The sequence below is a fragment of the Neovison vison genome, chromosome 9 (assembly GCF_020171115.1).
Source record: "Neovison vison isolate M4711 chromosome 9, ASM_NN_V1, whole genome shotgun sequence".
NCBI lineage: Eukaryota > Metazoa > Chordata > Mammalia > Carnivora > Mustelidae > Neogale > Neogale vison.
In genome coordinates, this window is record NC_058099.1 from 97058504 (window position 1) to 97073338 (window position 14835).

At 45.4% G+C, this 14835-nt stretch overlaps 2 protein-coding genes across 8 annotated transcripts in view; one reads left to right on the top strand and one right to left on the bottom strand.

Annotated features, from left to right (window-relative positions):
* Nucleotides 1–2444, top strand: part of RIC1 (RIC1 homolog, RAB6A GEF complex partner 1) — a 147431-nt gene extending 144987 nt beyond the window's left edge. For all 5 annotated transcript variants that reach the window (XM_044266007.1, XM_044266009.1, XM_044266010.1 and 2 more), the window contains one exon: nt 329–2444. In XM_044266007.1, coding sequence (XP_044121942.1) covers nt 329–617 — 289 coding nt within the window. In that variant the 3' untranslated portion in view covers nt 618–2444. The remainder of the gene's footprint in view (nt 1–328) is intronic.
* Nucleotides 1887–14835, bottom strand: part of ERMP1 (endoplasmic reticulum metallopeptidase 1) — a 43288-nt gene continuing 30339 nt past the window's right edge. The window contains exons 14-16 of one of the 3 annotated variants that reach the window (XM_044266015.1): nt 7971–8134; nt 7679–7860; nt 1887–2592 (exon numbers count right to left, since the gene is read on the bottom strand). In XM_044266015.1, coding sequence (XP_044121950.1) covers nt 7696–7860; nt 7971–8134 — 329 coding nt within the window. In that variant the 3' untranslated portion in view covers nt 1887–2592; nt 7679–7695. Of the gene's footprint in view, nt 2593–5081; nt 7861–7970; nt 8135–14835 lie in introns of those variants that run through there. The other 2 variants (XM_044266013.1, XM_044266012.1) reach the window with 2 other exon arrangements.

Here is a 14835-nt window from a genome sequence, read left to right on the forward strand (position 1 = left end):
GAGAGCTGTACTGTGTGCAGGTGCTTCCGGTCTGAAGAACCCTGTTGGTCCTCAGACTGGGCGGTATGAGCCGCGCTGTCCCGCGGTAGGAGAAGGCGCGTCAGCTGCTCGGGCTCCGGAACGTGAGGCGGCTGTGCTGGCCACGGCCCCGTGCTGGCCACAGCCCCGCGCTGGCCACGCGGCCTGAGAAGCGTTTCCCCTGCCCCGGGCCCCCCTCTCCCCAGCTCTCAGCCTTCACTGTGTCCCTGTTTAGGAGTTGGTCCAGAACTCTCTAGGGAGCGCGGTGAGTGCGGCAGTGGAGAGCTAACTTCCCTTTCCCTCTGCTTAGTCCTGGATATAAGCCATTTTTAAACATCATTAAGCCGCAAGTGCAGAAGCTCAGCGAGCTCACGGAGGAGCAGGTCCAGCCCGAAGCCTTCCAGCCCGTCACCGTGGGCAAGACCCCCGAACACGCCGGTCCCCGTGCAGAGGAGAGCCGAGGCTCCTTGGGCCACGGAAGTGTCCCCCAGGGCGAGGTCGGAGGTGGCAGTCTGGTCAGCCGGAAGGAGGAGGACGCGACCCGAGCGCAGGAGGAGGAATCTTTTCAGGACGGGACTTACGACTGTTCTGTGTCCTAAGGACGGTGGCGGCCGTCCCCGCGGGCGGGATTCCTTCGCAGCAGCGCGCCACTGAGGACACCGTGACCTCGTTGGACGACTGGACCAGAGAGAGAACTCAGAGACTCTGGTAAGGTAGTATTAAATTTTAACTCTTTCTCCTCTAGGAAATCTCGGACTCCGTGAAAATGTGATATCAAATCATTTTTCATAAAAACATTTTTTAAGCTGCAGTGGGAAGTAATAAAGAGTATTGTACAGTTGTACAGGAGGATGTTTTGGTTTTATTCTTAAGGAGTGGTAGCTCCTAAACCTTAGGGATTGTTTTGCCCTAGATGAGCCTCCCTTTTTGGGACATGTAGCTTCTTAAGTTTCCTGGTCCGGCGGGAGTCCAGGCTGCTTCTGGAAGGTAAATGCTGAGGCGCTTGCAGGAGCTCATTAGGCACTGAGCTCCCGTGCGCCCCTTTGGATCAAGAGCGCTGGACTCCCGCACTGGCCTCCTAGCAGAGGCCTTCCCCCGGCCAGCGGTGGCCATCGTGATAGAGACCTGTCCTTGGCCGTCTCTGGCCTTTAAATCCTAGTCCCGACTCAGTGGGAGCTACAGGCCTGTGAGTCAGTGCACCTGCTTCCCTTAGTGGCTCGGTTCCTGCAGAGGCCTGGGGGCTCTTTCGATTATGCTATTAGATACCACTAAACTATTTTGTATCAGAGAACTGTAGCTTTTTGTGAATACTCTTGTGTAAATAGACTCAGAGGGCACTGTCCATATTTTTAGGGCTTATATTATAATGGGTAAGGTTTGATGCTGGATTCTGCAGGGCAGTCCTCACTCTGGGAAGGAGATGGGGCCTGCTCTTCTTTCCAGACGGGAGCAGTGTTCACAGGAACAAGCAGGGTTATTGGCTTGGTCATACAGTAATGGAAATGGTCACACCGATCATGAATGAAACAGGTTTTGTGCAAATTAATGTAGTTTCTTATTTATTGCTTTTGTAAATTGAATAAAAATGGACCTTGATGTAAATAGACTGCTGAATCCTGTACTATCACGGCTACTAAAAATCACTCTGTGAAGAATGAATGCGTTCTTCATTGTAACTTTTAAAATATTTTATGTATTTCTAGATATGACTTAATGTTAGTTTTCATACATTATGAAAACCTATCTGCATACTCCTTAATGGCTTCAGACTAAACACATACCCATTGTATGTACTTCCAGTTACCTTATATCAGTATTAATTTACATAGCTTGTTTGTACTGTGCAATTTAAACAAAGGAATGCAATGTTATTTTTTACAAAAACAAACTTGTTTATTTTTGTAATAACAATTTATCTTGAGGTGGACCAAATTCATACCACTATGGAAAACAGCCTCTCTTCTCATAGTGCAATTACAGTTTAGAAATAAAACTTGGTCCTCTACCCTTGCTTTTTAAAGTAAATGGCTAGATACAGTTGTCCTAGCCTGGGTTTCCTTAGAAGGGAAGCTCAAAACCATTTTGAAATTGCTTAGTTCAAAATTCATCAAACTTTTAAATTATTGAGTTTGGTAATTTACTATCATTTACTTTCTACATTGCAAGTGCAATAATTTCACCTACTAGAACAACTGGTTGGGATATGTGGTGATGGTACCTGGTCCTTCTGGTGCTACTTTATTTCAGCCTTTGTTTTAAACCACCTTTCCCTGAATCTTCTAAAAAATGTGTCCCATGTGAGTACATGCAGCCCAGAAAGAAACTAACCTGAAACTTCTCCTGCCCTAGTCCATGAGGAGGAGAACGAGCATTATTTTTGTGTTTGGTGTGAATATACAGTCAATAAAATGATTTATCGTTGTAAACAGCTGTGCTCCTTTCCAGTCTCGCATGTGCTGCTGGGTTCACCTCCCCTCACAGCGGGCACCGACAGGTTGACTGAGCTCCTGGGGCTGACCTCCCGAATGAGTCTTTGTCCCTGAACTTGTTTCCCAAGTAATAGAAAGGGGCGACCTGAAGGAAGAAAAATCGGCTGGTTTACAGAACGTTTCTGTTGGTAATTTGTTATTTTACTTTTTTTAATTTATATTTTTATTTTGCCTTGTTTGGTTCAAGTATCAACTGTTGAAGCATAATTTTAACCAATGAATTTAAGTATTCAGTAGAACTATTTGAAGATTATTTGCTGACACCAAAACAAGAGTCATTTTGGGCAGTGAAGTCAACCTTTGCTTGTAATTAAAGTTGCTGCTACTTCTGTAATGTGTATTTTTTTTCTAATTTGGTGAAGGGCAATAAAACCATTATATGAACTTTATTCAACACCTCAGCTTTAACAGCAAAAAGTATGTTTATTAAAAGCCACGGAAATCTTTTCATTATGTAATTCCACCTTTTCGAATTTTCCTTATGAACTAACTTACGCAGATTTAAAACTGGTGTATGCGGTATTATTTAGAATAGGAGCATCAAGAGTCGGCAGCTGCAGCCTCTGTGCCTGACTGTAGAAGCCTGGAAGAGAAGTCCATCTTGAGGACATGGAAAATGTGCACAATATAATAAACATGATTTCCACCAAACAAAACAGTCTGTGTAAGTATAGCGGAGACCGGGCTCTGTGTCTAACAGGTGGGCTGCAAAGTGACTGAGTTCCCCAGTTCCCTAAGTCTCGGTCCCTGTGGATTTCCTTCTCCTGGACGTCTCGTGTAAACGGAATCCTCGATCAGCGGCTTCTTCTGCGGCTTCTTTCACTTCGCAGGACATTTTCAAGGTTCATCTTTGTACATCAGTAGTCGTTCCTAGCCCAAGTTCCACCTTCTGGATATACTGGTTTTATTTATCCATTCACCAGTAGAGGGCCGTTTGGGTGGTTACTACTCTTTGACAGTCATGAACATTCGTGTACAAGTTTCCACGTGGGTAGAAGTTTTCAGTTCCCTCTAGAAGGGAGAGTGCTTGGTCACGTACCTGGTTAATGGTTTGAAGAAATGCCTAAGCACATTCCCAAGTGCCTGCGCCGTGTTCCGCGCGCCCTGGCGGAGGCGGCGGGCTCCGAGTTCTCCCCTCAGCCCTGGTTGCCGGCCGTGGTTTTGGTTACAGCCGCCTGAGTCGTGCAGGAAGCCGGGCGTCACTGTGGCGTGGGTGAGGGTTTGCGCGGCGGCGAGTCTCTTCATGGTTATTAGCATTTGCGTATCTTTAGAGAAAAATGCCCGAATCATCTGCCCATTTCACAGTTGGGTCATTTATCCTTTTATGGTTGATTTGCAAGATACTAGACCCTTATCAGATAGGATTTGCAAGTGTTTTCTCATTCCGAAGGCTTGTGACTTTAGCGATGGTCCTTTGAAACATAAAAGTTTTTCATTGGGGGAAGTCTAACTAGTTCCTCTCTGGTTGCTTGTGCTTTGGTGTATGTGAGGAACCACTGGCGACCTGTGCCTCTGTTTTCCTCCGAGAGCTTTTAGTTTTTTAGTTTATTTAGGTCTTTGACCCATTTTGAGGTTTGGGGTTTTTTTTTTTTGCGTTCGGGGCGAAGTGAGTGGGCTTTGTTCGCTCTGTGTGCGGATATTCAGTTGTCCCAGCACCATTTACTGAAAAGGGCTTTTTTTCCCTCATTGAATTGCCAGAAAAGATATTTGACTGTAAACATGGATTTATTTGTGGACTGTCAATTGTGTATCAATCTCGCTTCTTACTGCCAGTACCACGTGGTCTCAGTTACTGTCTCTGCTTTGTGGGAAGTTCTGAATACGTGACTCGTAAGTTGCTGTTCGGTCTGTTGCGGGTCCCTTGCATTTCCGTAGGACTTAGGATTAGCTTGTCAGTTTCTTGCACTTAAGAGCTGGGATTGTGTTCAATTTGCGGATCAATTTGGAGAATACGGCCATCCTAAGTCAATCCCCAAACATGGGATTTCTTTCAGCAGGGTTTAGTTCTAGTGTCAAAGTCCTGTACTTTTGTAAGCTTAATCCTAAGTATTTTATTTATCTTCTTCTTGTAGAAATACAATTGCTTATCAGTGTATCGATAGCACTTCCTGTAACACTGCTGAATTCATGTATTAACAGTTTTCTTTTTTGTGTGGATTCCTTAGGATTTGCTCTGTAAGTCTGTCCTTTCTCATTTGGAGGCATTTGTCAAACTGCCCTGGCCAGAGCCTCAGAACTGTACACAGTAGCAGTGGCCGTGGTGGACCTGCGGGTCGTCTTCTGACCTTACAGGGAAGCTCGCAGGCTTTCCTACAGATGAGGTTAGCTGTGAGTTTTCGTAGGAGGGAACTTCCTCACCCTGGTAAAGGTGCTCTGTCACTTGAGATGGTGTAGCACGTCGACTTTTCAGGCGTTAAACCAGCTTCTCCTGCCTTGCCTAAATCCCACCTAGTCCTGTATAGAGCCAGACTTGAAGAAATGTATCAGTACATTAAGGTTTTTACAAATCAAATAAGGAATAAGAAAATATACTTCAGTTAGCTAAGATATTTTCCAAATGAAAAGAACCAGGCATAAAGAGGCCTAAATGCATTTTGGCTTTATTGGCCGTAAAAGGCTGCAAGGCGCGCACCGCACTGCTTGGAGGGACTTTGCGGAGAAAGCAAAAGGACTTGCATAGGAACCTGTTCTGGGGAGTGGCAGGGCCCCTGCCCTCTGCTTGGCTGGACAGGAGAGAGAGTGGTGGGCCACCGGCTGAAAGACGCTGCTTCTCCTGCCCCCAAGGCCTTCCGGATAAGCCCGTCAGTGACTTCGTCAATGGAGAGGATTTTAAAAAGCTCAGCATTTAACAAAATATGCACAATTTCATTCCACAGTAAAAAGCATCCCAGTATTTCTTTGTTGAGCTCTTCGCTCACATACCCGTTCTTACCCACATGAGCCACCAGGTCTTTTAAAAGCCATTTTTTTAAAAAGCTTCAAAAAGGCTCTGTAGACTTGAAAGAACTTCAAAGATGGGGATACAAAAGAACAAACAATAAAGATCTGGTTTTTCTGTTAAAGATACTAACTGGTAGGTTAAAAAGTGTATTTCAGTCATGTAAGGCAACAATTAATCCTCAGCAAGTCCGCAGACCGGTGAAAAGACAGACGGCCGTGCTCCCTCCGGCTTCCTGAGCGGCTGCCTGAAGGCCCCTCGGTGGAGGCATCGCAGCAATCCTGCCGCCTCGCTTCCATCAGCCAAACTTGGAAACAGATACTTCATGCAACAGGCTTTCCTGTCAGACACAAGGTAAGTTTTAACCATTTTCTTCAAAACCACAATTCACTTTTTCACTGATGTGCAGTACTGGGCTACTTCTAAATTCTGTAGGAAAAACTGCGTTTGTTAGAATCTGGAAAGACCCGTTTAGAGATGAGCTACTCCGGTCTGAGAGGCGGCTGCCTGCCCCGCCGCTGCACTTAGGGACGAGCACGTCTCCGTCCTGCCCGTCTGCGGCAAAGATGCTGCTCACCGAGGAAAATGACGTGAGGGCGGCAAGAGGGAATCACATCCTCCCCGAAGGGGAAAAAACAACTTTCTCATACGGCGCCTGTCCTCAACGTGGGACTCCCCCTCCCATAAAGTCTGTTTCAGATCAACGACAGGGACAACAGAAATAGGCCTCTATTTTGAAATTCACTGAGCGATCACTTTCTGCCCACAACTCTGACTCTATACAAGCTACGAACACGGCAGTCCTTCTACACCGCCTGAAAAATTGGCAGGTTTGCCCGCCGGACCTAAACCAGGGGGCAGGGTACGGGGTGGGCGTCTGGCTCTGGCCGCGGCCCCGCTGGCGGTGCGGCCGGGTCACGCTGCAGGGCCCCGGAGTAGGCCGGCGGAGCGGGCCGGAGAAGGCACACCGCGTCCGTCCGTCCTCCTGCGATGCACACGTAGGTACCACTTTGTTTTACTACTGCTTTTCTTTAAAACGTCTTTTTGGCCTATGCTTGCTAACGTCCGAATCCGTCCAACCCTTTCAGTTTCTTGTGGAAAAAAGCAAGCTGGGAGAACTGCCCCCTCCTCTCCAGACCCATCCGCGGCTGCGGCCAGGAAGGCCCCAGAGCCCCCGCCGTGACGAGCCTCCCCAGCCACCTCTGCGAAGGGAGAAGCACCTGGAAGTCCTCGGCCCGCCCCTCTGAGGGTCCTGATACCAGCCGCTGCGGGTCCAGTGGCCTCATCACTGCGTAAGCCAGCACCTGCGGCCCCCGGAAACGTGCTCTGCTGCACACGGAGAAACCAGACCAAACTTGGGACTCAGTGCCACAGTAAAATTATGCCCTAAAAGATTAACCTCGGATCACAACACGCCCATTAAATGAAGAGACTATAAAATGCCCAGCCGCTCCTCACCCGCTCACGTATCGCCCCCCAAAGCAGCCACCACAGCAACCCCAGGCTCTGAGGACGGAATGGAGCTTGAGCGCTTGCACACGGGACATCTGGAGCCAGAAGAGCCTAGAAAAACCCCACAGGAAAGGTAGCGGAACGGATGCCCCGCTGAAACCGGAAGGTGGGCAGGGGGACAGGTAGAGATCGGGCCGGGAAAGCAACTCAGGAAAGCGTGGCGGCCGCAGCTGTCAGGGACGCCGCAGCTCGGCACAGACTCTCAGGGACCCCGGGCTTGGCTGCAGAGACGCGGCCCGCGGAGCTCCGCATCGTGCCTGCAGCGGCCGAGCTCTCGCCCAGGTGGGGCCTCCGCCAGCCCTTGCTGTACCTGCCTTTGATCCTGACGGGAACGGATTTTAGCTACCTCCTCTGCCAAGACATCTTGGACTTCAGTCAGAAATGTCCTTTGTCTCATGAACGGCTCATGGTACCTTCTGTATCGTTCATGATCCTAAAGGGTAATAACTGAGTGGTTTGTTGGCTTTGATCCTTAAGGTCCTAGAGGATGACGGGCGGGTGTGCTGGCGCCCGCTGCACGTGGGGGCCAGGAAGCCGGCGTTTCCGAGAGTCAGAAAGGCCATGCGTCCCTACCCCACAGCAACACCGCCAGGGCGCTTGGCCCTGAAGTGTGTCAGCCCACGAAGCTCTCCGAACGGGTGCTCGTTCGAGATCACGGCCTCACCAACACCCACGTGATGTGGAGGACAACCGCGTCGGGGGCATCCCACGGGGCACGCACCGCGCTGCGCCAGCCGACTAGAACACGAAGAGGCTGTAGGTGCACACCCAGGCCGAGGGGAAGGTCCAGTCTGGGAACTTCTCTCTCAGAGCATCCAGCTCGGGGGACTTCTTATCCTCCCCAGAAAGGTAGTGGGCAGCAATGGCCACCGTGACCATTCCTTCAGGCCGTTCTTCCAAGACCTGGCAGAGAAAATTAGTTTAGTTCTCCAGCTGTAGGAAGGCGGAATAACGATCCCGGACGCCAGCGGGGTGCCTGAGGGGTGGCCGCAGCAGTGCGGGGAGCCTCCCACCTGTACTTCTATCCAGAAGCGCCACGCGGAGGCCTGGAGCCCGTGGGAGTAAAACACGAAGTAGTCCCCTCCTTTACTTGTGACTGGGGTGCCGTTGCCAAGAGACCACTGGGAAAGCGTCGACCCTCTGTGGGTTCGAACGTAGAAGGACATGTGGCTCGGTCCTGTATGGAAGAGGAGGAAGAGGTCATCTCTTACAAAGCATCAAGGAAAAGCAGTTAACTCCCCACCCAACCGGACACTTGGGACAGTCCTGAGCGCCGGCAGGAAACGCCCAGAACCGACCATGAGAAAACCCCTCGTTGAAACACAGAAGAACGTAGCACGCATGAGTCCTTCGAAAACCTAGAGAATAAGCTTCACCAAACCAAGACGTGACTTCAAGAGCTGCCGCAAAGGAGACCCGGACACGTGACGGGGCTGGAAGCCAAGATGCTACGCACCAGCGCAGGGAGGGAGTGAGGGGGCGGAGTCCGCAGACTCGTAGGGGTGAGGCCACTCAACACGAGATAGTAGAAGGTTACATTTTATGTGGTCAAAACAAAAAGGTAAGCTTTCCTAAATGCCAGAAAATACTTTTTTTAGTTAAAGAGCAAAAAAAGACCTCCAAAAAGAAAGTAGCAAACCAGAAAGTGGAGACCAAATGCATCGGTCATAAAAAATAAATGGGAAAGGACCTAATCAGCAACTAGAAGGAAAAAAATTTCAACTTCGCTTAAAAAGCCAGATCCAATCATCTACTGTACTCAAAAAGTATACTTAAAAGAGACTCAGGAAGGGTATAAATAGCAGTATGAACAAAGTGGACACAGTTTTTAAAAAGATCTTTTTAAGGCAACCTGTGGCTCGGTTAAGCCTCTGCCTTCGGCTCAGGTCATGAGCTCAGGGTCCTGGGACCGAGCCCCGCATCGGGTTCCTGCTTCTCCCTCTGCCCCTCTCCACTGTTTATGCTCAATCTCAAATAAAATCTTTCCAAAAAAACAGGATTTGAGACAAAAACATTACATTCAAAAAGGTACTTTATGGGGCACCTGGGTGGCTCAGTGGGTTGGTAAGCCTCTGCCTTCAGCTCAGGTCATGGTCCCAGGGTCCTGGAATCAAGCCCCACATTGGGCTCGAGCAGGGAGCCCGCTTCCCCCTCTCTCTCTGTCAAATAAATAAATAAATCTTTAAAAAATTTTTAAAAGGTACTTTATAATACCTAAAGCTGTGAATTCTTATCAGGTGACAGCAACTGCTTGATAAAGTAAAACTACAGGAGATGCAGACAGACCCAAGTAAGAGACCGTGATAGTCCACTGTCCTACAAAACATGAGGTGAACAAAAAGGATATAAAAAGACCAAAACAAGTGATCAGTAAAGTAGATCATATGGTTAGATAGACCCAACTTGAGAAGATAAAGTCTGCGTTATCGGCGTGTACAGTGGGCACAAAACATTCATACACTATTAGCTTATAAAGGAAGTATATTTCAATTTTATAGAACTTATAAGTAAAACTGGTGATAACTTGGTAAAGCTTAAAATTATCAACAAAACAAAATGGCCTTCTACTTGCAAATTTTTAAAGTCTACGTAAAGACTCAGGGTCGCTAAGTCCTTTAAGGGTCTGTTGGTTTCTGCTCAGGTCATGGTCTCATGGGTTATGGGACCAAGCCTGTGCTGGGCTTCCTGTTCAGTGGGGCGTCTGCTTGGGATTCTCTCTCTGCCTCTGCCTCTCCCCCTGCTTGGGTGTGCTCTCTCAAATAAATATAAAAGAGACTCCGGTTAAAGAAGAAATTCGAAAAAAATTACGGGACGTTTTGGTAAATAATGAAAATATTAAACTACTGGGTACACTTAAAAAAGGCAGTGATAAGAGGAAACCCCATAGCAATAAATGCTTTTTCAGTAAAATTTAAAAAGACAGCAAAGAGGAAAAGAAAATCTTACAGATAAAGCAAAAAGCAGAAATCAATTAAAGAATGAGAATAAAACAGATGTAACTTAGTGAGAAACTTTTTTTAAATTAACTATTAGCTAACTTAAGAAAGCGGCAAGGGGGGGTGCCTGGGTGGCTCAGTGAGTTAAGCCTCTGCCTTCGGCTCAGGTCATGATCTCAGGGTCCTGGGATCGGGCCGGGCATCGGGCTCTCTGCTCAGCGGGGAGCCTGCTTCCCTCTTTCTCTCTGCCTGCCTCTCTGCCTACTTGTGATCTCTCTCTCTGTAAAATAAATAAAATCTTTAAAAAAAAAAAAAAAAAAGCGGGAAGGGGTGTTGAGTAGAGAAAATACAAATATACAAAAAGAAGAAATGTGACCTCTATACTCTTAAACGTGGAAACCCAGATGAAATAGATACTTTCCAAGGAAAACAGATTACTAAACTTGTACAACAGAGGTATAAACTTGAAGTAGCCCAATTTCCCAAGAGAAAGTTAAACTGCCACGCAGCACAGGCGCTGTGGCCCGGTGGTTGCGGAGAGCAGCAGAAGCCAACTTTTCAAGGAGGTCATATAAATGCTTCCAAAACTATTCTAAGGCATTTGAAATTAAGGACAACTTTCCATTTTCATGATGTTTATACATTTATAATGTGTGACACATGCCTAAGTCTGATTAAAGAGTACCCAAAAAATAAAGATGGACCAGTATCACTCATGAGTATTAACTCAAAATTTCTAAACATTAGCAAACAAAACCCAGTGATGTGAAGAGAATCAGAAGCCACGGCCTAGTGGAAAACAACAGCATTATCCAAAGACCAAAGGAAGAAAAATCCTAGGATTCTCTTTATACATTCTGAAAAAAGCCTTTCCCAAAATTAAAACCTATTCCTTATGAAAACACGCGAGGCAGGACTGCCCATAAATGCTCGCGGCCCAGCGCCGGGCTGCGCCGCACACCCGCGCGCTACAAACGCAGCGCCCCCGTCAGGCCACACCGCCGCAGGGCAGCGCCAGCCGCTTGCACATGTCAGTCCCAGGCCTGAGAACGGGTCAAGACGACAGACTGTATTTGCAGAAGATACACAGCGGTCAGCAAGCTAGACTTGAGGTCTGTTTGTAAGACTTCGGACTAAGAATGGTTTTTATGTGTTTAAAAAGTAGTTAAAGGACGCCTGGGTGCCTCAATTGGTTAAGCGTCTGCCTTCTAGTCAGGTCGTGATCTCAGGGTCCTGGACTGGAGCCCCGGGTCTGCTTCTGCCCTTCCCCTGCATCATGCTCTTTCACGCTCTCAAATTTAAACGTCTTTAAAAAAAAAAAAAAAGAAAAAGAAAAAGAAAGAAAGAAAAAGCAGCTAATAAAAAAATCTACAATAGGGACATATAGCAAAGCCCAAAAGTATTTACTGTCTGGCCATTTAAAGGTTGGCAATTCCTGGTTTACCTGGGGAACCCTAGAGGAGCAATAATTAAATCAAAAAGTGAAAGATCGAACGCAAGCAATGAATCATAGACCAGTACATCCGAAACAGTGACGTGCTATACGGTGACTGACATGATAAAAATAAAAGATTCAGTGAGAGAGCAAGATACAAAATTTATATACAAAATTGACACATACAAAATATAACTAGTTAAGATAACAGTAGAGAAAACCCAATTTTAATAGCAACAAAAACTAGATGAGAAAAATCTTATTAACACTCCTGAAAGACACAAAAGTAGATGTGAACACGTGAAAAGACATTCCCAGTTCTTGGACAGGATGACATTATGTCAGCTCTCCTTGATTTATAAATTATGTTACTCCCCAAAATACCAATAAGCGATTAAGTTTTATGTCAGAGTTACAATACTAAAGTTCATAAGGAAAAACAAACATGCAAAAATAGCAAGGAAAATCCTGAAAAACAAAAATTACAGAGGATCTTAACCCTTGCAATCATTAAGTTAAAAGCTTCTATAATTAAAAATGTAATTAACTGATGCATAAACAGACCCACATATATATGGTCAAGTTTTTTTTCCTGATTTCTTGACATCTGTAATCACAAAACAGGGCAGGAGATATGTAACTTGCCTGCCAGGAACCTGAATTTTACTGGAATTCTCCAATTATGCATGAAAGATAAAGTTTTGGATTTTTCTGTGCTTCCTTTTTACAAGTTGGTGGTTAAATACAAATCAGAAATAATTATTGGCATGAACAAGAAAAGCGGTTGGTGCAAAATAAATTTATTTCCAATTAAATTTTAAAAGCTTAGAGAAAACAAAAGTATCCACCTTCAACCTTCAAAAGTATCAGCTGAGGCTCTTAATTCCCTGTAAGTGCTTTGTTCCATTGGTTAACTACCAAATTGTATTATTTCACTCCCACCACCTTGTGTCCTCTAGTCTTCCTTACCAGATTTTCAAGTCCCTTCTGTACAGAACTATGCCTGGGCACAGTAAATATAATAACTTGCTTTTTATAGTAAATATGATGGCTATAGTCACCAAAAAAATACAAAAACCAAACAAGCTACTTGTGAAAGAGGAAGTTCAGTAAAAAGTGGGCAAAGCTGAAGTATATACAATCCAATAATTTTGACAAAGACGCCAAAGCAATTCAATAGGGTAAAGGTTAAATCTTTTCAACAGATGATGGTAGAACAACTGGATATCCATAAAGGAAAAAAAAAAAAACTTGACCTCTAACTCACACCATATGCAAAATTAATTCAATGTACATTATAGGCCTAAACGTAACAGCTAAAGTCATGAAGTTTCTAGAAGGAAAAATGAGTGTCCCTGTGGCCTCTGGGTAGACAAGATTTTCTTAGAGAGGATACATATAGCACTAAATCTAAAGAAAAACCTGATAAATTGAAATTCATGAAAATTTAAAACTTCTGCACATCAAATGACCCCATTAAGAAAATAAATGGATAAGAAAATCTAGATATCTGATACATACATTCCTGATAAGGGACTATGATGTGGAACATATGCACTCCTGCAAACCAGTAAGCCCAATTTTTAAAAGAGAAAAAGAAATGAAACAAGCCAAAGTAACGGAATGTCTTCCCGGAAGCACTTGGAAGAGTGGCCCACGTCATCGGTCACCAGACCAGTGCAGGAGCTACTGGTGAAGGCCCCGCAGAAACCGTATGAGGGACAAGAACAGCCAATACCGGGAGAGTGTAGAACAACTGGAATTCTCAGAGACTCCTTTTAGGGAACCAAATACTACTACTCAAAACAACACAGCTCAGTCTCAGAAACATTATGCTCTGGGGCGCCTGAGTGGATCAGTGGGTTGGGCCTCTGCCTTCGGCTCGGGTTGTGATCCCAGGGTCCTGGGATCGAGCCCCGAGTAGGGCTCTCTGCTCAGCGGGGAGCCTGCTTCCCTGTCTCTCTGCCTGCCTCTCTGTCTGCTTGTGATCCCTGTCTGTCCAGTAAATAAATAAACTCTTAAAAAAAAAGAAAAAAAAACTTATTAAAAAAAAAATTATGCTTCATGACCCAGACCCAGCATATTACATACTGGAAAATTCCATTTATATGACACTCAAGAATGGTACAAAGGGAACACAGCGGGAACTTTTAAAAACGAACTTCTTGTGTTAGAATTCTTCAGAGAAATAGAACCAATCCTCAACATAATATTAGCAAATCAAGTCCAACGATGCATAAAAAGAATTCTATACTACAACCAGGGAGGTTGTATACAAGATTGTATACAAGATTGGATCAGCCTTTGAACATCAGTTCCCGTAATCCATCACACAACAGACTAATGAAGACAAAGAAAAGCATGTGACAAAATCCAACATCCGTTCACAGTCAGAGTTCAGCAAACTAAAACTAGAGGGGAGTTTCCTCAACCTTATAAAGAGCATCTATAGAAAACCTACAGCTAATAGGATACTCAGTAGAAATACAGAAGCTTTCCCCCTGAGATCAAGAACAAGACAGTGGGGGCGCCTGGGTGGCTCAGTGGGTTAAGCCTCTGCCTTCAGCTCAGGTCATGATCCCAGCGTCCTGGGATCGAGCCCCGCATCGGGCTCTCTGCTCAGCGGGGAGCCTGCTTCTTCCTCTGCCTGCCAATCTGTCTGCCTGTGCTCACTCTGAGAAATAAATAAATAAAATCTTAAAAAAAAAAAAAAACAAGACAGTGATTGCCGCTCTTGCTACTCCTCTTGGCACTCTTTTTCACAACACTGGAAGTCTTGGTTAATGCAGTAAGACAAGAAAAGGTAAGAAGTAAAAAAAAGATTAAGAAGAAATAGCATTGTTTGCAGATGACATGATCATCCGTACAGAAAATCCCAAAGAATCAACAAAAAACCTCCTGTAACTAATAAACAATGATGGCAAGGTTGCAGGATACAAAGTTAATAAACAAAATCAGCTGTGTTCCTATATACCATCAATGAAAAATGTTGTTTACATTAGCATCCCCAAAATGAAACACTTGGAGAGAAAGCTAAAAAAAAGTCTTGTGAAATATATGAGGAAAACTACACAATCTAGTCCTGAGGAAAGCAAACGAATACAAGTAAGTGGAGACCTATTCCACGTCAGGGAGAAACCACTAAGATGCCATTTGCCCCTGCCTGAGCTATAGATTATAGTGCGGCTCCAGTCAGAATCCTGGAAAGTTCTGTCGTGGATCTCAACAAACTGATATATGGAGAGACAAAAGACAAGCAACATTCAGAAGAATAAAGTTGGAGAGGATGAATACTACCCACTTTCAAGACTTGACCAAGAGCGCACCATAATGGCGAAACAGAGAAGTAAAACAGAATAGAGAGCCCAGAAATAGACGGACGCAAATACAGTCAACTGCTGTCTGACAACACAACAGAGGTCATTCAGTAGAGGCAGGACATTCCTCATCAAAAAAGGGTACTGGAACAGCTAGAAATCCACATGCAAAAAAAAAAAAAAGAATCCT